The sequence below is a fragment of the Trachinotus anak genome, unplaced genomic scaffold (genome assembly GCF_046630095.1).
Source record: "Trachinotus anak isolate AG129_WGS33_773 ecotype Australia unplaced genomic scaffold, CSIRO_AGI_Tana_v1 ptg000016l, whole genome shotgun sequence".
NCBI classification, from domain to species: Eukaryota; Metazoa; Chordata; class Actinopteri; order Carangiformes; family Carangidae; genus Trachinotus; species Trachinotus anak.
Window position 1 is genome coordinate 26,251,660 of NW_027273867.1, and position 22,438 is coordinate 26,274,097.

General features: G+C 46.8%; 2 protein-coding genes across 6 annotated transcripts; both read left to right on the plus strand.

Annotated features, from left to right (window-relative positions):
- Window positions 1-558: 558 nt before the first annotated feature.
- gon4la (gon-4 like a) lies at window positions 559-13,528 on the plus strand. 5 transcript variants are annotated; one of them, XM_071499453.1, is made up of 26 exons: window positions 559-671; window positions 2,936-3,201; window positions 3,739-3,974; window positions 4,046-4,120; window positions 4,226-4,276; window positions 4,479-4,532; window positions 4,877-4,972; window positions 5,066-5,158; window positions 5,649-5,825; window positions 5,907-6,117; window positions 6,209-6,310; window positions 6,907-6,947; window positions 7,032-7,147; window positions 7,218-7,407; window positions 7,569-7,655; window positions 7,754-7,931; window positions 8,218-8,368; window positions 8,476-8,623; window positions 8,693-8,809; window positions 8,920-9,804; window positions 10,017-10,109; window positions 10,309-10,515; window positions 10,604-10,747; window positions 11,064-11,311; window positions 11,481-11,583; window positions 11,662-13,528. In XM_071499453.1, the coding sequence occupies exons 2-26, from the start codon at window positions 2,961-2,963 to the stop codon at window positions 11,773-11,775; spliced, it is 4,158 nt and encodes a 1,385-aa protein (XP_071355554.1). In that variant the 5' UTR covers window positions 559-671; window positions 2,936-2,960; the 3' UTR covers window positions 11,776-13,528. The 5 variants fall into 5 exon arrangements, 4 of the variants coding, with proteins under 4 accessions (XP_071355554.1, XP_071355552.1, XP_071355555.1 ...); XM_071499451.1 differs by having other exon boundaries at window positions 642-981; XM_071499454.1 differs by having other exon boundaries at window positions 642-981; window positions 5,649-5,810.
- Window positions 13,529-14,057: 529 nt separating this feature from the next.
- Window positions 14,058-21,772, plus strand: pdia8 (protein disulfide isomerase family A, member 8). Its single transcript, XM_071499471.1, has 13 exons — window positions 14,058-14,366; window positions 16,959-17,037; window positions 17,195-17,312; window positions 17,394-17,501; window positions 17,603-17,732; window positions 17,984-18,097; window positions 18,199-18,324; window positions 18,474-18,656; window positions 19,072-19,180; window positions 19,301-19,429; window positions 19,859-19,938; window positions 20,300-20,357; window positions 20,442-21,772. Exons 1-13 carry the CDS (start codon window positions 14,209-14,211, stop codon window positions 20,529-20,531), a joined length of 1,482 nt encoding a protein of 493 aa, XP_071355572.1. The 5' UTR covers window positions 14,058-14,208; the 3' UTR covers window positions 20,532-21,772.
- Window positions 21,773-22,438: the final 666 nt, after the last annotated feature.

A 22,438-nucleotide genomic window follows, 5' to 3' on the forward strand; every position in this document is an offset into this window, starting at 1 on the left:
TATCTTATCTAGTGCCGTCAGGGAACACGGTACAACCGTGTTATTTAATCCCGTCACCGAGACTTCAACACAAACATGAACTGACGTCAGTGTTTCACAGTGAAGAAAAACTGTTCATATGAAACAGGACATTTTGTTAGGATTTTAATTTTATGAATGAAAAACTTCTTTAAATTATGATTTTGATCTGGAGAAATTGATCATATTAATAAATACATTTTCCTCTTTAAGTAGCTTCATTAAATGTTTTCAGAACCACACATTGTCTCAGTGCTTCATCACGTGACCTCTGACTTCAAACACCCGGGCTGAGCCACGGATGAACTGTAAGACCTTAAGGTCACGGATGTATGATAACCTTAAGGTCACGGACCTTAAGGTTATCATACATCCGTGATCCATGGCCGGAGCTGACAGATTATTAGTGTCAGTTTTCATGTTCAGCCATGAAGAGCTCGGTCTGTCCATCATCCTCATCCTCAGGTGTTGTTGTGATGTCAGAGTCACTGCAGGAGTCCACCTTAAAGCTGACGTCCATCTTTATTGACCCATCTCTGTCTGTATTTAATCGCGTCGTCACGTCGCTGTTCCCGCTGAAGTCACAGTTACGTAGTGACGCATACCCGGAAATGTAGTTTTTTGACGTCAGAAGCGTCTGATAGTTGTGGCGGGTAAGTGAGTCTGTGTTGTACCGGACCGTTGACGTTAAATCGTATCGAAGTGAGCGTTACCGGATCGCTGGAGTGAGTCGGACCGCGCAGAGCCCGGACAGGGACCGGGTCTTCAAGCTAACGTTAGCTGCTCTCAGGCTCAGAGACCGTTAGTAGCATGTTAGCTGTTAGCATGGTAGTGGCGGAGGACAGCGGGTGGAGACACTTCTGATACCGGACCGTAGACCCGGAGCCTGTACCACGAAGCAGGTTCAACACATCCAGGATCTTTGAGTTATCTGGCCTCACTAAACCGGATCTAATCAGCTTGGTAAGTCAAACCGGGTTTAGCATAGCGCGTACACTTAAAGGGGCGGAGCTTGCAGCATGTGACCAATCACAGTCTCCTGCGGAAGAGCGACATGTGAGACACGAAGAAGAAGTTAAACATGTGATCCAGGATGAACGCGACAGTCGGTAAAACATTACTGTGAATAAGGTAATGATGACGTCACTGTAATTACTTCTGTTCCATTAATCAACCTGGTGTTTAGATGGAGGTTTATCCTCAGTGTTCAGCTGCAGCCCTGGTCCAGTCTGACCCGGTCCAGTCTGACCCAGTCCTGTCAGACCGGGTCCAGTCTGACCAGGTCCAGTCTGACCAGGTACTATCGGACTCAGTCCAGTCTGACCCAGTCCTGTCAGACCGGGTCCAGTCTGACCGGGTCCAGTCTGACTCAGTCCAGTCTGACCAGGTCCAGTCTGACCCAGTCCTGTCAGACCAGGTCCTGTCAGACCAGGTCCAGTCTGACCGGGTCCAGTCTGACCCAGTCCTGTCTGACCAGGTCCAGTCTGACCAGGTACTATCGGACTCAGTCCAGTCTGACCCAGTCCCTTCAGACCCGGTCCAGTCTGACCCGGTGTTTAGATGGAGGTTTATCCTCAGTGTTCAGCTGCAGCCCTGGTCCAGTCTGACCCGGTCCAGTCTGACCAGGTCCAGTCTGACCAGGTACTATCGGACTCAGTCCAGTCTGACCCAGTCCTGTCAGACCGGGTCCTGTCAGACCAGGTCCAGTCTGACCAGGTACTATCGGACTCAGTCCAGTCTGACCCAGTCCTGTCAGACCGGGTCCAGTCTGACCGGGTCCAGTCTGACTCAGTCCAGTCTGACCAGGTCCAGTCTGACCCAGTCCTGTCAGACCAGGTCCTGTCAGACCAGGTCCAGTCTGACCGGGTCCAGTCTGACTCAGTCCTGTCAGACCAGGTCCAGTCTGACCGGGTCCAGTCTGACCCAGTCCTGTCTGACCAGGTCCAGTCTGACCAGGTACTATCGGACTCAGTCCAGTCTGACCCAGTCCCTTCAGACCCGGTCCAGTCTGACCCGGTGTTTAGATGGAGGTTTATCCTCAGTGTTCAGCTGCAGCCCTGGTCCAGTCTGACCCGGTCCAGTCTGACCCAGTCCTGTCAGACCGGGTCCAGTCTGACCAGGTCCAGTCTGACCAGGTACTATCGGACTCAGTCCAGTCTGACCCAGTCCTGTCAGACCGGGTCCAGTCTGACCGGGTCCAGTCTGACTCAGTCCAGTCTGACCAGGTCCAGTCTGACCCAGTCCTGTCAGACCAGGTCCTGTCAGACCGGGTCCAGTCTGACTCAGTCCAGTCTGACCCGGTCCAGTCTGACCCAGTCCTGTCAGACCGGGTCCAGTCTGACCAGGTCCAGTCTGACCAGGTACTATCGGACTCAGTCCAGTCTGACCCAGTCCCTTCAGACCCGGTCCAGTCTGACCCGGTGTTTAGATGGAGGTTTATCCTCAGTGTTCAGCTGCAGCCCTGGTCCAGTCTGACCCGGTCCAGTCTGACCCAGTCCTGTCAGACCGGGTCCAGTCTGACCAGGTCCAGTCTGACCAGGTACTATCGGACTCAGTCCAGTCTGACCCAGTCCCTTCAGACCGGGTCCAGTCTGACTCAGTCCAGTCTGACCCAGTCCTGTCAGACCAGGTCCAGTCTGACCCGGTGTTTAGATGGAGGTTTATCTTCAGTCAGTTAATTGATTCTTACCTGGTAGTACAGACCTCACGCTTCGTTTCCTCCTCGTTCTAAAGTGATCGATTGTTTATCAGAACTGATAATTGACAGCTCAAGTCTCCTTTGTGGACGTTAGCACTCTTGTCCTCATGTGGACATAAAACTATTAATTGATTATTTATCTGTTGATCAGATGATGAATTAATCTACCAATGGTTTTAATCAGTGTAATATTCATAAAATGACCTCATGTGTCTGCAGAGGTCAGAGGTCATGGTTCTGCACAATGAACCCAGTCCGCAAACGCCTCAGGCTCAGCCTGTCCACACCACAACCTGCTGCTCCATCCTTCACCCCCTCCACCCGGAGCCTCAGGCCGCCTCCATCCAGTCCTCAGCTCCACTCCCATGATGCTTTGCTGCCTCCACCTTCAACTCCTATTTGGGGTGGAGCCGAAGAGGAGGAGGGGGAAGGTTACCTGCTGGTGGAGGAAGATACCACTGACTCCAGCCTGGTCATCACCATGGGTAACACACACACTCACACACACTCACACACTCACACACACACACACACACACACACACATACTTGTACTTCTATCTTTGTGAGGACACTCATTGACATAATGCATTCCCTAGCCCCTTACCCTAACCTTAACCATCACACCTGAGTGCCTAACCCTAACCCTGACCCTGACCTTAACCTAAACCTAATTCTAACCATAACTCTAAAACCAAGTCTTAACCCTCAACATGTGATTTGAAGGTGTCTCAAAAAGTGAGGACCGGCCAAAATGTCCTCACTCTGTTAGTAAAATACTTTTTTTGGTCCTTACTATGTAGCAAGTACAAGTACACACACACACAAACTGACATTTACACCAATTCCTCAGAAACAACTTGATCCAGATCCCGGAGCTCCAGGTACTGATCTTATGACTCTGATGTGATCATGGTTCAGTCAGAGATTAGTGTCGGAACAAATCCAGGAACGGGATCCAGAATGCAACCGGTGATCTGACCCAGATCCTTAAGGTTCACGTTATCTGTCTGTGTTTGTCAGAGGACAGTCAGGTGGAGGTGAAGGCAGCGAGGAGGAGAGCAGTGAGGAAGAAGAGGGGGAAACTGACTGAGGAGGAAGAGGAGCACAGGTGCGGAGCCTCAGAGAGCGATGAAGAGGAGGAAGAAGAGGAGGAAGCGATGGTAGAGGTGGAGATTGACCGACAGCTGGACCAGTCACTGGAGACAAAGTCCAAACAACACAACCTGACCACAGTGAACGTCAGAAACATCATCCACGTGAGTTCACCTGAAAACACCTAAATATACCTGAACATGTTGTAGAAGTAAATCTGAACTCTGACCTACAGGAAGTGATCACTAATGAACACGTGGTTGCCATGATGAAAGCTGCCATCAACGAGACTGAGGCTGTCCCTCCATTTGTGAGTCCATTTGTGTGTCGTCCAATCAGAGCGCAGAGTTTGAGCTCATTAACACGTTCATTCCTGTAGATGTTTTCATTGATCAGTGTGTTTTTGTTTGTTTAGGAGCCAAAGATGACGCGATCCAAGTTTAAAGAAGTGGTGGAGAAAGGAGTGGTGAGACACACCTGTTCAACACTTGTTCAACACTTGTTCAACACTTGTTCAACACCTGTTCAACATGTGTTTTATGTGTTAAAGAGATCAGATGTTGAACAGATGTTGAACAGATGTGTTTAATGTTTCTGTCCATCTGAAGACTGACTAATAAAGTTTCAGTGTACAGGCTGATGTTATAGATGTCCCTGTGTTGCCTCAGGTGATTCCAGCCTGGAACATTTCTCCCATCAAGAAAACCAGTGACATCAACAAGGTAAAGGTCAAAAGTCAAACATCTCTGTCTTTTTTTTTTTAACATGTGAAGTAAATGTTTTTAGTTTTTTTAAACAACTAACCCTAACCCTAATTTTGTGAAAACAAGTTTCAACAAATGTAACTTTTTTTTTTTTTTTGAAGTGACTGGTTAAAATCATTTAAAAACCTTTATCTTGTCCATTTAAAACAAAGATGTTTCTAATATTTTAAAGGAAATGAAAATGTTCTGAAACTATTTAAAACATTTGATTTTTGTCTGAAGTAAAATCAGAGGATCAAATAAGAACAGGAGAACATGAAGGATAAAGTTCTCTGTAGAACGTTCCACCTGTTTGTGTTCAGGCTCCTCAGTTTGTGGACATCCCTCTGGCTGAGGAAGACTCCTCTGATGAAGAGTATCGACCTGATGAGGAGGAGGAGGATGAGACGGCTGAAGATGTGAGACTCTGCTCTGATTGGCTGATTGGGCTGACTGATGTGTGCGGAGGTATTGGTGCCTGATAATTGATTATTGGTTCCGGGTGTGTGTAGACGTTTCAGGAGAGCGACATGGAGAGCACGGCTTCTTCTCCCAGAGGCAGTCGACTGGTCAGAGTGGAGGAGGACAGCTGCAGCCCCTGGCAGGTAAACACCTGCACCTGTGTCTGCTGAGTCCCTGTAACAACATGGAGGCTAAATGCTGCCTCGTGATCTCTCAGAGGCCGTTTTACTGCGGTGATGATGATCAGACCTTCAGGACTGGAACAGGAGCAGCTCGGTGACTCTGTCTCCTCCTGTTGTTAACCAGCTGATCATCGTGATGCTCCAGTGTTTGTCTTGCTTGTGATGAAACAAGTACACAATGTGGTGGAAGTTCCTGTCACAGTGATTTGATGTTTTTAAAACTTAAAAAAAAAAAAAACATTTAATTAATTAATTCAGTTTAATTAATTTCTTTTTTACATATAATCACATGTTTTCACCAAAACTGTGTTTTGCAAATGCTTTGTCGGCCCACTTGCAATACCTTTGTGGAGCACCATGGGCCCCGGCCCACATGTTGGGAACCCCATTGATGTGGTCAGATGACAGCATGACATAAGGAAACCCTAAAGACTATCCCCTCCCCCTTCAGACTTCTCGGAGCAGAGCCAGGAATTTGAGGGCGGCATCAGTGTCAATGGGCCCTCCCCCTCCTCCCAAAGCCCCGCCTCCCAAAGCAGCGACTGACAGCACCTTTCTGGAGAAACTTCATGCTGTGGAGGAGGAGCTGGCAGTGTGTATGGAGCCCTACCAGGTAACACCCCGCCAGGTAACACAGGTGCAGTAGCTTTGATTTAGAAAGGAAGGAAACATGGATGTACCTTGTGGACAAACAAACTGTCCCTCTCAGCCTCTGTCAGAGTCGGAGGACGAGGTCGGTCTGATGGCGTACCGCACTCGTTCCAAGCGTCCTCTACGTGATGTCCCGCTGGGCCGGCTGGAGGCGGAGCTCCGAGCTCCTGACATCACACCTGACATGTATGATGCCAGCTCCACCCATGAGGACAGGGAGTGGACTGATTGGCTGAGAGGCCTGATGAGCTCAGACATGGACAACGAAGGTGGGGACGTGTGTGTGCGTGTCTGTGTGTGCGTGTGTGTGTGTCTGTAAGACTATGTGTATCTCTCTCTCTCTCTCTCTCTCTCTCTCAGAGGAGTGTGATGATGAAGATGATCCAGAGTATAACTTCCTGGCCGACATCGATGAACCTGACCTGGAGGATTACCGTGACGACAAGGCTGTCCGCATCACCAGTCAGTACACACACACACACACACACACACACACACACACACACACACACACACACACTTGTACTTCTATCTTTGTGAGGACACTCATTGACATAATGCATTCCCTAGCCCCTTACCCTAACCTTAACCATCACAACTGAGTGCCTAACCCTAACCCTGACCCTAACCTTAACCTAAACCTAATTCTAACCATAACTCTAAAACCAAGTCTGAACCCTCAACATGTGATGTGAAGGTGTCTCAAAAAGTGAGGACCGGCCAAAATGTCCTCACTCTCCCAAAATGTCCTCACTCTGTTAGTAAAATACTTACTACGTCCTTACTGTGTAGCAAGTACAAGTACACACACACACACACACACACACACACACACCAGGTCTGTGACTTGGATCTGGAGAATCAGGACCTGTAGGCCAAAGGAAAACTGAATCAGTCTGTTCCTGTTTGATTCATAGATGAGTCACATGACCTCTGAAGGTTGTCTCCATGACGACAAAGTTTTGTCTTCAGTGTGATGAGTCAATTTCCACATCATGAACAAAACAAGTTTATGAATGTTTATGTGTCTGTGCTGATGTTATTGTGTTGTCGTGCAGAGAAGGAGGTGAACGAGCTGATGGAAGAGCTGTTTGAGACGGTGAGTCACATGATCACATGATCACATGACCACGTGACCACGTGTCATCCACTAAACCTGTGTGTGTGTCTGTGTATGTGTCAGTTGAAAGAAGACCTCGCAGGACAGGAAGTGGATGATGAAGGCCACGAGGAAGAGGAGGAGCCACAGGAGGAAACACACACTGTTCAGACACACACTCTTCCAGAGCAGCTCAGCACGTATGTAACACAACAACAACACACACACACACACACACACACACAGTGACTGTATGTGTTTATCTCATAGAGAACTGGGTGATGATGAGGAGGTGGACGGACCAATCAGAGGGCTGCGTACGGTGAAGCAGCAGCTGGCTCTGATCAGGAAGAGACAGCAGACACACACACTGTGTGACACACTCACACTGTGCACTGAGCCGTACACACTGAAGCTGGACGGACAGCAGAAGAGCAGACTGCAGCAGCAGCTACAGCAGGTACACACACACACACACACACACACACAAACAAACATACAGTGTTCTTCTTGGTTCCTCGGGACCAAAAAGGTCCTGTTGCTGCAGGTCTCGGGTCTCTAATCCAGGATGAGTGTGAGTCAGTCTCAGATCAGGTGTATGTTGATGTGTGTGTCTCTCAGCACGTGCAGCTGCTGACCCAGATCCACCTGCTGACATCACCTGTCGCCAAACTGCAGAGTGAGGCTGAGACCACCAGACAGTTCCTGGTAACACACACACAGACTCACACACACACACTTCAGTTTAATCAGATCATAATGTAATGTGTAATCATAAACACCCCCCCCACCCCCCACCCCCCCAGTTCGAGCTGGACCTGCTGGCTCACAGATCTGAGCTGCTCATGTCTTCAGCTCGTCCTGGTTTCTGCAGCATTTTCAGATCCTCCAACCTTCAGGGGGCGCTACAGCTGCTGGAGGAGCTGCAACACACCCCCATCAGCTACCAGCCAAGACTCCACCCACCTGATGCCAGAGGACACAGTGAGTCCACCTGCAGCTAGGAATCATGCAATGTCTGTCTATTGAATGATAGAAATGGTGAAAACAAAATAAAACCTTGTCCCAGGAGATGGCTGATGTCATCACTTCCTGTGACCAACTGACCAATCAGCACTCAGTTATCGATGGTCTGTTAAACACCATCTGGTCCTCGAGGACCTCAGGGTCTCTGACAGTGAGCTCCTCTTACAGCAGCAGTGAACCAGCTGGTAACCATGGAAACACTTAGCTGTGACTGTTGCGTGTCTGTGTGTGTCTGTGGATCCAGTGCGGTGTTACCCTGTGATGCCGGCTGAACTGGCCTGGATCTTCGCCACTCGACCAGTGTTCCTCTACCCAGAGCTGCTGCCCTGTGTCAGTCTGGACCCGGATCTGTATTGTCCCCGCAGGTCGACCGCCTTCACTGCAGCTGAGGACTGGTACACGCACACACTCATACAGACGCAGAGTTAAACACATTCACAACAGGAAAAAACAGAGGTGTGTGTGTGTGTCTGTGTCTGTGTGTGTGTGTGTGTGTTGTCAGCCTCCTGGTTCTGGGTCTCAGGAACATGGAGGGGTCATGTGACCCTACTAAGCTGGTGTCTCAGTTCCTGCTGAGGAAAACTCTGGTCCAGGTCCGACGAAGAATCCTGCAGTGCTGCAGACCTGGTTTCCCTGACAACGTTGTCAAGGTAACAGACTGATGAGACAGCCACACAGCTGTCTGTCAGACCGGTGCTCACCTGTGTCGTCCTATGCAGGTGTTCCGGTATCAGCGGGTGCTGTGGCCGATGCCGGTGGCTTGCCGTCCCTTGGACCTGGCAGAGCGGCGTTCCCCGGTGGAGAGGGAGGAGAGCGTCCTGCCTCTGTGGCTGGTGGTAGGTGATGGTGGACGACAGGAAGTAGACTGTGTCTGACACTCAGGTGTTGTCCAGGTGTTAAAATCCTCAACTAAATAAAACGATCTCTCCCCTCCCCACACACACAGAGGAGTCTTCCTGTTATTCACCCGATCATCAAACACTATAACACCCCAAGTGGCTCCGCCCCCAAGGCGCCGCCCCCCTGCAGGGTGGTTCGACCTCGTCACAGTCACCTGACCTTCCTCCGTTCTGCCTCCAACAACTGCAGCTGCCCCCCAGGGACACGATATCCCCCCCGCCTCCCCGAAAACCTTGACTTCAGGCGCATCGGCTTTGTCCTTCTACAACAGCCCCTCCCCCCTCCTCCTGCCGACTCATCCCCTCTACCTGACAGACAGGTGGACCTCTCCTCCTCCCCCACTCCTCCTTCTCCTCACAAATCCTGTTTCCCACGAGCTCTCAGTCCCCCACGAGTCCTTCTCCACCGCCTCCTCCTCACCAGGACTGACACCTCCACTGACACCCTCACCTCCCCTACCGTCTCCATGACAACCACAGAGAAAATCAGACGCCACTCTCAGACGCTTGCTGGCCTGAGGAGGAGGAGGAAGAGGAGGTCTTTATCTTTACCTCCTGAAAAAGAGAAACCCACCTGGAAGGGAGGAGGAGTTAGGAGTGATGAAGAGGTACTAACTGCTCCTTCTCCTGAAGGCCCCGCCTCCTCTCAAGTAGAAGTGGATGATGATGTCATCAGGATGAATGAGGAGGTGAGAAAGGAGGAAGAGGAAGAAGAGGAGGAGAGCGAGGTCTTCCTGGCTCTGTCTGAATCATCGTCCAGTGCTGCAGGAAGTGTCGGACATGACAATGACCTGGCCGACCCTGAAGAGGCGGAGTCAGAGAGTGAGCAGGAAGTGACGCTGATGCCGTCCAGAGCAGCAGCAGAAGGTGGTGGTGATGATGATGATGATGATGATGGAGAGACATCTTCAGATGAAGACCTCCAACCACAGGTCTGTCCCAGTACCACACACGTTTACAGGTGTGTGTGTGTATGTGTGTATGTGATCAGTAGATCAGCTCTGATCTCATTTTATAAACAAAGCAATTAATTAATTGATTAATTGAGGAAATAATTAACAGATTAATTGATAATAAATCAGTTCTGTAACAAATATGAATATTGTGTGTGTGTGTGTGTGTGTGTGTGTGTGCGTGCGTGCAGGAGAAACTGTCATCAGGAAGTGAGGAGGAGGAGGAGGATGAAGATCAGAGGGAGGTGGAGGACCTGGTGTTTGCTCAGGACTATCTCAACAGAGTAAGAACAAGTCTGTCAGTGCACAGGACCGTCTGTCATGTCTGGGTTCGTTAGGTCGATAGTCAGTCAGTTAATCAGTTAGTCAGGTGGTTTATTCGTCAGTCAGTTGCAGTCAGTTCCTGATTAGTCCAGAGAGGTCCATGTTCCTGTCACTGTTACATCGTCATGTTTTTGTTTGTACTTCCTGTTTTTGGTGCAGGTGTGTGAAGTGGTGCAGGTGTCTCCAGGCCTCTCTGAGCAGTTGCTGCTGGTGTTGGATCAGTTTTCATCAGCGGGGCCCCTGGGAACCTCTGGGACCCCAGAGTTTCTGTATGACAGACTGAGCTGTGTGCTGCAGCCATGGCCTCAGCTGCTCACAGACTTTGCTGCCTTCCTGAACCGAGGACAGGCCCGCCGCTGTGGACTGGTGAGTGACATCACTTTCTACACTCTGACATCACTCAGGAACGAGCTGAACCTGTGTGAACTCTTCCACTGTGGTTTTTCTCTGTCAGTTGTTGGAGCAAAAGATGTTTGAACGCAGCCGATGGTTTCTGCGCCGACTGGGGCGTAGCCTGGGAGAAAGCTCATCCCTCTACCAACAGGTGGTGTCAGTGCTGCAGGGTAGCCCCACCCCCCCACGTGAGGACATGCACAAGGTAACAATGACCTTTGACTCCCTCAGAAATCAGCTGATCATCAGTTTAAAGGAGCTACATGTAAATTTAGCTGCAGCTACATAGCTAATGTTAGCATTAGCAGCTGTTTACTCCCCAGTTTAAATGTTGTGAGTTCAGCATCAAACTTCATTCTTTACTCACCAACATTTGTCTCCACAGGTGAAGACAAACACCAGTGTTAACTCTTGTCTCTATCACGTCTGTTGTTCTACTGAAGTTAGCATGCTAACAGCTAGCTTTCTGATACCTAGTCACCGTAGCCTGCAGTCTGACCTGATCTGGTTTCTTCTCTCAGATCTTGTCTCTCCTCAAAAACCACCCCAACCTGCAGGAGTGTTTCCTGCAGCTTCACACCCACTCGTCGCCCATAGAAACCAGTTCTGAGACCACAAAGGTGGATTCTGTTTCCCAGAACTGTGACAGAAACAGGAAGGGAGTTGATCGGCAGACAGGAAGTGGCGGAGAGGAAGAGGAGAAACAACCAGTTTGTGCTAAAAACATCTCGCTGAGCTCCACTGGAGAAAAGGTCGTCATCTGGACCAGGTCAGGACACAGACACGCACAGATGATCAGATCACTAATGTTTATCTGATCAGCTGATGTGTCAACATGTGGACTTCATCAGAGGAAGAGGAGGCTCAGCTGACAGACAGTCATAGTGTCAGAGCTACGTCACATCACAACATGTGTAAACATCATGTTCCTGTTTCAGGGAGGCGGACCGCGCCATCCTGACCGCCTGTCAGCAGAGAGGAGCCAACAGGAAAACATTCAGACAAGTGTCTGCTCACCTGGGAAACAAGACCACCCAACAGGTGAGAGGGGGTGGAGCTTCAGTGTCCAGCTGCAGAGCTGTGGAACAGCAGTAATCACTGTTTCTCTGTTTCCTCCAGGTGAGTCTTCGCTTCCACGACCTGATGAATCTTTTCCAGTCTGCATCCCAAAAGTCCACTTCCTGTTTCTCAGAGGGACAGCCAATCAGCAGACAGGAGGCAGCCCCCGACTAATTGCTGAACCTGTCACAGACAAATCTGCAACCAACCACAAAGTAGACCTCAGAGCTGAAGGTCTGATCCAGATCTGCTGCTTCAGGACTGAACCTGTAAGGGTTCAGTTACACAAACAGGATTCATTAAGTCTCCTGAAGTCCAGCAGAGTCCAGACCTGGTTTAAACTGAGTTCAGGACCAACATTCTAGGTTTCATCAGAATTATTGTAAAACACAAAGGAACGAGTCCAGAGTCCACGTGAATCGTTTTAGAGTGGTTGATGGTTCCACAGTGATTGTTCATAGAACATGGTCTTCAGAGGGTTCCAGACTCTTGACCATCACAGTGACTAAAGGTTTTATTTCAACCTCTGTACCATTCTCCAGATGTGACTCCAGAACTGGTTTGTTTCAGAGCTGGAACAACTCCAGAATCCTGAGGAAGGATTTTAGATTCACATGAATCCGCTGAACTCAGTATCCACTCCAGAGCTCGTTCAGTGATTCCAGACTGTGCCGCTGGAACATGTTCTTCAGAGGGTTCAGACTGTACAAACCTGAACACAGTCACTGTGTATGGAAGACTGTAGAACCCTGTGAAACCGTTCTGTGTTCAGGAACGTGACTCTGGACTTGATTAGTTCCATTGATCCAAGGTTTGATTGGGATGACAAACATCTGGACTCTTCTAAAAGAATTCAGTTATAGTCCTTGTTGGTTCTAGTGTTCTTCAGACTGTTCTGTTGCTCATACAAGCTGTTCTAGACTTCACTGAAGTTTAAAATAATAATTTAAGTTTGAAGAAACTCAGTTTCAGCTCAAAGACTCTCAAACACATTTTGTCCGGATCTCTAGATGACGGTCTAGAACCAGAACCGTCTTTGTTGAGATCTGTTCACCCAGGACTCTAGGTTTTGTTCTGATTGTTCCACAGTTCCTGAAGGTTTTTGCTCTAGATGTTTTATCCAGAATATTTCTTGAGCAGTTTGTTTTTCTTTCTGTGAAGATGAATCAGTGACCAATCAGAGCAGACTTAGCCCTCAGGCTGCTCACAATGTTTTATTTATATTTATTATTTATTTTTAATTTATCTGCTCTGACGTCATCAAGGCTTCCCCTGTTTTGTGTGTGTGTGTGTGTACGGGGGCGGGGTCTCAGTGGCTCAGTGAGGTCAGACGTCTCCAGAACAAGAAGGAAACAACACTACAGTGAAGCTTTGCAGCCTGAACCGGTCACATGACACAGGTGACCAGCTACAGATGTGAACGAGGTCCAACCTGTTAAAAGTTTATGAAGCATCAAGAATCACTTTGTTTAACAATCACACGAGGAGGAAACAGAGTTTACAGATGTTCCTTCTGTAAACCTGTTCTGTTCTTATGAATCTCTCTGCTCAGATACATAAACCCTCACATTTTTAGACAGATTCTGACAAATCTAACCAGCTGTTCACAGCTGGCTCTGTAAAACTTTGCTGTGAAGAAGCAAAATTTAAAATCACATTTTTATATTTGAGTTATATTTTATTTAAAACACTCTGCACAAAAAAGGAACTCATGTAATTTCTCGTTTTTCTTTCTGCAGCGTTAGAAACTGTTTTTAAATATATTTTTGAGGAGTTTAGTCTTCCCATGATTCCTTGCGGCCTTATGTGTTAGCGAAGGAATGTTCTGTGGAGGTTTTGTAGAAAATGACTGCGTATTCATATTGAATATGACTGAATGAAGGTCGACTGTTTGATTCAATAAACACATTTTTACATGTTTGTTAAACTGATTTATTGATTCTCATTTATACTCCGATGAATTGATGACTGAGGTTTCTGCTTTTGTCCAGTCTGTCAGTCACATTTCTCCCAGGTTTAATGTAACACCCAATTCCACCAATCACAGCATCCTCTCAGGAGCTCATTCAAAACTTCCTACATGGGGCAGTGGTAGATGAGTTGTGATTGACAGATTATTGGACCAATGAGACGGTTACATCACATCGCCTAATCGCTGTGGACCATTCAAAGCGCAGCTTTCCGGTGTTTTTCTCTGTAGGCCCCGCCTTCTCTCTGACAGGTGACAGCGAGAGCAGAGATCGGTCAAGAAAGCTTGAGTTAGACAGGTTAATGCCGGATATACAATGATCTGGCCTTCAGAATAAAAGCACTAAGTATCTCTTGTGGACTAGAATAAGGTAATTTGGTGCTTCAAGTATGTGAAGAAGATCTACGTGTTACGAAGTGCGCGGGTTTGTCTTTAAAGAGGTGTAACTGTTTCATTCTTAGACTTACAAAGAGGCCTGCTCAACGTCTGTTACGAAGAAGGATTTTACTTTGAAAGTCCTGACCGGAAACGCAAGTCCTTTGTTGTACCTTAACGGTCTTCTTGGTCTGTAACTGTCACCGTCTCCGTCATATTTTCTTTATTTTTCCGCCTGAAATCATTTCTCTTTTCTCTCCTTCATGGCGGTCGCTGTTCTTCCCGCCGTCACGTTGGCGCTGATCTCCTTTTTTCCCGCCGCGCTGTCCTCGCGCAGAGACGTGCTCGAGCTCGGGCACGCGGACTTCGACTACCTGGCAGCCGATCACGAGACCATGCTGGTGAAGTTCTACGCTCCATGGTAACGGCGTTAGCTTAGCATCGTTAGCTCGGAAAACAGGCTTCACTGCGTTTCTGTTGTGACGTAAATAATGGCGGACTGATAAACGGCTGTGTTCACCTCTCCTCCTTCATCCCTCCATCATCCTCCTTCATCCCTTCATCATCCTCCTTCATCCCTCCATCATCCTCCTTCATCCCTCCATCAACCTCCTTCATCCCTTCATCATCATCCTTCATCCCTCCATCACCTCCTTCATCTCTCCATCAACCTCCTTCATCCTTTCATCAACCTCCTTCATCCCTTCATCATCATCCTTCATCCTTTCATCAACCTCCTTCATCCCTCCATCAACCTCCTTCATCCCTTCATCATCCTCCTTCATCAACATCCTTCACCCCTCCATCAACCTCCTTCATCCCTTCATCCTCCTTCATCCCTCCATCATCCTCCTTCATCCCTCCATCAACCTTCTTCATCCTTTCATCAACCTCCATCAACATCCTTCACCCCTCCATCAACCTCCTTCATCCCTTCATCATCATCCTTCATCCCTCCATCACCTCCATCATCTCTCCATCAACCTCCTTCATCCTTTCATCAACCTCCTTCATCCCTCCATCATCCTCCTTCATCCCTTCATCATCCTCCTTCATCCCTCCATCATCCTCCTTCATCCCTCCATCAACCTTCTTCATCCTTTCATCACCCTCCATCAACCTCCTTCATCCCTCCATCAACCTCCTTCATCCCTTCATCATCATCCTTCATCCCTCCATCACCTCCTTCATCCCTCCATCATCCTCCTTCATCCCTTCATCATCCTCCTTCATCCCTCCATCATCCTCCTTCATCCCTCCATCAACCTCCTTCATCCCTTCATCATCATCCTTCATCCCTCCATCACCTCCTTCATCTCTCCATCAACCTCCTTCATCCTTTCATCAACCTCCTTCATCCCTTCATCATCATCCTTCATCCTTTCATCAACCTCCTTCATCCCTCCATCAACCTCCTTCATCCCTTCATCATCCTCCTTCATCAACATCCTTCACCCCTCCATCAACCTCCTTCATCCCTTCATCCTCCTTCATCCCTCCATCATCCTCCTTCATCCCTCCATCAACCTTCTTCATCCTTTCATCAACCTCCATCAACATCCTTCACCCCTCCATCAACCTCCTTCATCCCTTCATCATCATCCTTCATCCCTCCATCACCTCCTTCATCTCTCCATCAACCTCCTTCATCCTTTCATCAACCTCCTTCATCCCTCCATCATCCTCCTTCATCCCTTCATCATCCTCCTTCATCCCTCCATCATCCTCCTTCATCCCTCCATCAACCTTCTTCATCCTTTCATCACCCTCCATCAACCTCCTTCATCCCTCCATCAACCTCCTTCATCCCTTCATCATCATCCTTCATCCCTCCATCACCTCCTTCATCCCTCCATCATCCTCCTTCATCCCTTCATCATCCTCCTTCATCCCTCCATCAACCTTCTTCATCCTTTCATCAACCTCCATCAACCTCCTTCATCCCTCCATCAACCTCCTTCATCCCTTCATCATCATCCTTCATCCCTCCATCACCTCCTTCATCTCTCCATCAACCTCCTTCATCCTTTCATCAACCTCCTTCATCCCTTCATCATCCTCCTTCATCCCTCCATCATCCTCCTTCATCCCTCCATCAACCTTCTTCATCCTTTCATCAACCTCCATCAACATCCTTCACCCCTCCATCAACCTCCTTCATCCCTTCATCATCATCCTTCATCCCTCCATCACCTCCTTCATCTCTCCATCAACCTCCTTCATCCTTTCATCAACCTCCTTCATCCCTTCATCATCATCCTTCATCCTTTCATCAACCTCCTTCATCCCTCCATCAACCTCCTTCATCCCTTCATCATCCTCCTTCATCAACATCCTTCACCCCTCCATCAACCTCCTTCATCCCTTCATCCTCCTTCATCCCTCCATCATCCTCCTTCATCCCTCCATCAACCTTCTTCATCCTTTCATCAACCTCCATCAACATCCTTCACCCCTCCATCAACCTCCTTCATCCCTTCATCATCATCCTTCATCCCTCCATCACCTCCTTCATCTCTCCATCAACCTCCTTCATCCTTTCATCAACCTCCTTCATCCCTCCATCAACCTCCTTCATCCTTTCATCAACCTCCTTCATCAACATCCTTCATCCCTCCATCAACCTCCTTCATCCCTCCACCAACCTCCTTCATCATCCTCCTTCATCCCTCCATCATCCTATTTCATCCCTCTGACCTCCCCTCTTCTCCTTCCATCCATTTACCTCTAATTCCTATCATTATCACTTTATTTGCATCTTTCAACCCTTCCCTCTCGGATTCCCTCTTTCCTCATTCGTTTCCTTATCTCCTTCCATGCTTCCTTCCCTCCTCCATTTCCTCTCCATTCCCTCTTCTACCCTCTATGCCTCCTTGTTCTTCCCTTCTCCCCTCTCTTATTTCAATTCTTTATCTCCCCTCCTTTCCCTTCTTTCCCCCTACACTTCTTCATCAACTTCCTTCCCTCCTTTTCCTTTTCCCTCATTTCCTTCATCTCCTCCTCTTCCTCTCAGGTGTGGTCACTGTAAGAAATTGGCTCCAGAGTTTGAGAAAGCAGCGACTAGACTGAAGGGAACCGTCCAGTTAGCAAAGGTAACAAGTTCATTATCATTATCTCCATCATTATTATCATTGTTACGAACAATAATAATACTTCAGAGAGCACATGTCTCTTCTCACCTGTCTGTCTCACCTGTCTGTCTCCCCTTTCTCACCTGTCTGTCTCACCTGTCTGTCTCACCTGTTTCAGGTGGACTGTACCGCTCACTCAGAGACCTGTGGTCGTTTTGGGGTCTCTGGTTATCCCACTCTTAAGATTTTCAGGAATGGAAGAGACTCCGCCCCCTATGACGGACCCCGAACTGCAGGTAAAAAAAACATAAGAACACGCACACAAATAAAATGAAAACACACACAGATTTTGACAGTGTGTAAGTGTGTGTGTTCAGACGGGATCTATCACTACATGAAGAAGCAAACCGGTCCAGACTCAGTTCACCTGAGGACTGAGGAAGACCTCCAGACCTTCATCAACAACTATGATGCCAGTATCGTAGGTACGACGCTGTGATGTTACATGACTTCATGTTCGTTTACTTCACGACTTTACATGAATTGTGTAATGTGATGCGGGCCAACCTGTGTTCCTGTGTGTCAGGTGTGTTCTCAGGTGCAGACAGCTCTCGTCTGTCAGAGTTCCTGAAAGCTGCAGGTCTGCTCAGAGAACAGTTCAGATTCGCTCACACCACTGACCTGAAGCTGGGGGAGGGGCACGGAGTTCACTCTGAGTGAGTTTGTTGCCTTCTGATGGTCACTTCAGTCCACACAGACTTTCAGCCGTATCCCATGAACTTCCCTTCTTCAGCAGGTGGAGCTTGTCCAGGTGACTTTGGTTAATTTCTTAACAGGCCCTGTTCTTGAATCAGGTTTCCATACCTATGTCACATGACAGGTTAGATCAGAAGGCCATGGGATACGGCTGAAAGCTCCAGGAATAGTTACATTGTGTTCCTTACGTCATCTCTTACCTGTCCTGTAGGAGTGTGTTGTTGTTCAGACCTCCCAGACTGACCAATAAGTTCGAGGACAGTGTGGTGGTCTTCAGAGACTACCTGACCATCGGATCATTGAGACGCTTCATCAGAGACCACATGTGAGTTTCCCCATTCACCTTAGTACAGCAGCATCTGACAGACCTCACTCTGTCTGATTACCTGTATCTACCTTTCTGTTAACCTGTCTACCTGTCTGTAGTTACGGCCTGTGTCCTCACATGACACCTGAGAATAGGGACCGTCTGAGAGTTCGTGACCTGCTGACGGCGTACTACGACCTTGACTACCATCACAACAGCAGAGGGTCCAACTACTGGAGGAACAGGTAACACACCCATACAGGTAAATAATAATACAGGTAATAATGACATACAGGTGATACATACAGACACGTACAGGTAATAGACACATACAACCTCTCTGTGACCTGAGGACAGGTCTGTTTAAGCCCCTCCCCCTTTGTCTTATTCCCAGGGTGATGAAGGTGGCGGCAAAATACACTGGGCGGGGCTTGACGTTCTCAGTAGCTAATAAGAAGGACTTCCTGTCTGAGCTGGAGGAAGACTTTGGTTTGGGTACGTCAGACGGAGGAGAGCTGCCATTCGTCACGATCCGGACCAAACTGGGCCACAAGTACACGATGAGGGAGGAGTTCACGTACGTAACTGGGCTAAAGTTTTAGTTAATGTGTCTGAACAAGTATTTAAAACATGTCTGTGTCTCTCTGTTCACCTGTGTGACCTCATACATGTTGACCCAATCAGGTCAGAATCAGAATCAGAATCAGTTTTATTGCCAAGTAGATTTTCACGTTAGAGGAATTTGTTTTGATGTTTGGTGCAAAACAGTAACACAAATGTAAGGAGAGAAGAAGCAGGTACTGCAGATCAGTGTAACTTCAATATAAATAAAAGAATTTCATAATAAAATTCAAATAAAATATTTACAATAAAGATGTGAAGGACATTATATAAAATATAAATATATATAATATGAATATGTACATTGTGCAAAATGAAGGTCACAGTGGTGACACCTGTGTCCAGGTTACTGAAGGTGTTGTGTGTTTCAGGAAGGACGGTCAGTCTTTGGAGAGGTTTTTGGACGATTACTTCTCCAGTCGACTCAAACGCTACGTCAAGTCTGAACCTGTACCTGAGAGAAACTCCGGCGCTGTCAAGGTGAGACGAGATCGAGAAACTGTTTCTGGTTTTATGTCTATTCTGCCTTAATCCTGACCCTCTCTGTGACCTCTGACCCTTTTGTCTGTGACCTATGGCCTCTGTGGTTCTGTACTGCAGCTGGTTGTTGCTGAGACCTTCGATGACATTGTCAATGATCCAGATAAAGACGTTCTGATTCAGTTTTACTCTCCATCCTGTCCACACTGCAAGAAACTGGAGTCGGTCTACAGAGAGCTGGCTGACACGGTACATACATCATCATCATCATCATCATCATCAGTTAGTGAACATGGCTGTAAGAACACATTACATACCAGCCCTGTTGTTTCCCTTCAGTGAAGTTTTATTTTTGTCTTTTGGACACAGAGAGAGGAGGAGCTGATCGCTGTGTTCGTGCACCATGCTAACATCAGGCTAGAATCAAGCGAAAATCAAGTTAACACCAGGCTAACATCAGGCTAACTCATGCTAACACCATGCTAACATCAGGCTAGAAGCATGCTAACATCAAGTTAACATCAGGCTAACTCATGCTAACATCAGGCATAGTAATGCAGGTAATGTGTTTTAGTTTGTAAGGTGATTCTGTTTTTGTGTTGTACTTGGTGAACTCCTCTAGTCCTGGTTTTAGTTTGGTTCTGGTGTAGATTTTGAAACTCCCTCTCTGCCTCTCAGCTGTTTTCTAATTCAGACATTGTCATCGCCAAGATGAACGCCGTTGATAATGACATCCCGCTGGGCTACGATGTTCAAGGGTGAGCAGAGTGAGCTTCAACCATCATTGTGTTTACAATACAAGAGGTTATAACATGTGGAGCAGCCACTTCTTCAGCTCCAGTGACTCAGTATCAGAGAGCTAGCTCTTTAGCAAGCAAAGAAAAGAAGTGTTATAAATAGAAGCAGAACAAGAGTTAACATTGATGTTTGTTTCCACCTCAGCAGACAGCTGTTGGTGAGTAAAGGAATGACGTGTGATGCTGAAATGGCTAAACCAACAGCTGTTAATGCTAACGTTGGCTATGTAGCAAAAGTAAAAAAATACATACAGCACCTTTAAACCAGGACTCGTGAACCATCAGATCTGGTTTGTTTACTTCCCTCGGACTCTGTCTTCAGGTTTCCCACCATTTACTTTGCTCCAGTGGGTAAAAAGGACGAGCCCATTCGATACGAGGTAACACAACTAAGTATCAGAAACAGTGTTCTGCCTTATGTGGGGCGAGGGGCTGATCAGCTGACGTCTCCTCTCTGTTATCAGGGGGGTCGAGAGCTCAAAGACTTCCTGAAGTTCCTGAAGCGCAAGGCGAGTCACAGTCTGGTCTTCAGTGGGTCGAAGGACGAACTCTGACATCCATCATCCACAAATCAGGTCTGACTGCAGGGACACAACCAGCTGGTGTCCATGACGATGAACATATAGGGGGAGGATGAGACAGGAGTCCTGATCCTGTTGACGGTCCAGGACCTGAATCTGGACCTGAACCAGAGACAGGAAGTGATGAAAAGACAGCTGCTGGTTTAACCAGTTACCCCAGTTACTACAAAACACCTGTCCATCATGATGACATTACCATCACATGACATCACCAGACTGTGTTCTGTCATGTGACTGTCAGCTGATTCACTTTAAGTTATTTATTTGTTTGTCTCTTTGTTTTGTTTATTTATCACTGGGGTCATGGGGTCAGTGCTCATCCATGTGTTATTGATGAATCTTGAAAAGCATTCTGGGAAACATAGTAAGTAAGTGATTGAGCATAACTGATACTGGATGTGTGAGTCCAACACTGTACAAAACAAAAACAGATCTGACACTAAAGTCCCAGGATTTATCACAATGAAATGAGCTCAGTTCTTCTCCTTTAGATCAAAATAAGATGAACTGATATCTTAGTGACTGAGTCTTCTTCACATTCATCTCTGAATTCGTTTTTTCCAAGGTGACGTCTTCAAGTGCTTTATTGTTCAAAACCTAAAGATCTTCAGTAAGTGAGATAGTGATGGTGGATGTGTCTGTTATTTGAGTCGTTATCTGTTCGGTTAATTCACAGAATTTCACCTCACTGTTGGCTAAAACTCAAGCTTGTGGCTGCAGCTGACGAACCACAGACAGATTAACACCCTTGTCATCGATCGACTCGATCAATCACCTGCTGACACTTTTCAGATTCAGCAACATGTGAAAACTTTGTGTTGCTCAGGTTGTCGCCACACGTCTATTGGAAGTCTGAGGCTCCTAAATTCACGGTTGAATAAAACAGAAGAAGAGTTTTAATGTATAATCTCATTTTAAAATAAAATTAATACATGTTTTCCTGTCACATGTGGTTCCAAGCAGCTATGAAAATGTATTTTAATTTTATGCTCAAAAACAGTGGATCTTATTTGTTGATCTCATCATCTGTGGATTTTATGTTATGTGTTTTTGAATGACAGACTATTTATTTATTTATTTATTGGGCTGTGGGCGGAGCTTCTTTGTTTACTGATGCAAACATCTGTTCTGAGCCTTTTGACTGTCAGGAGGCATGATTCACTGTTTACACTGAAGAGGAGCTGAGAACATTTAATAAAGATCAACTGACTGAATCAGACTCTTGACCTCATCATCACCACATGGAAACATTTCACCTCAGACTGATAATGAAGACAGAGGCAGAATCATAAAAACCAGGTCATCAGATAAATGAATTAAAGAAATATTTCCAATTTTCTTTAAATACAGGTTTTTTTATTAACTGTGTAACTCAGTCTTTCCACTGGTTTTTGTTCTTTATTATATCCTGTGGGCTACCGAAGCTTCTAATGAGTATTTGTTCATTAATGTGGATCTAAGCATTCACTGTAAATATTCTGTATTTGGTTTTGCACAGTTATGCTTATAGTTTTTGTGAATTCTTATACTTCACCTGGACTGGCTTCACCTGTAGCAACTCATAAATGGTTGTCTTAAGTAAACTGTTATGAAGGACTTAAATGTCCATCAGAGTGTAAAACCCATTTTATTTCATTGCTTTTTATTTATTGTATTGCTTTTTATTGTCCCATTTCTTTATCTTGAACTTTTGTACCTTTTTTATGATGTAAAGCCCTTTGTGATTCTGTGAAAGTGCTATTTAAATAAACTTTACTAACTTACTACTTACTAAAACTATGTGTCACCAAAACATAAAAACAAAAAATATCTTGTAACATATAAAAGAAATGTGGTGCCAAGATGAGAAGAACATAAAACATCTGAAATAGTGTTCAAAA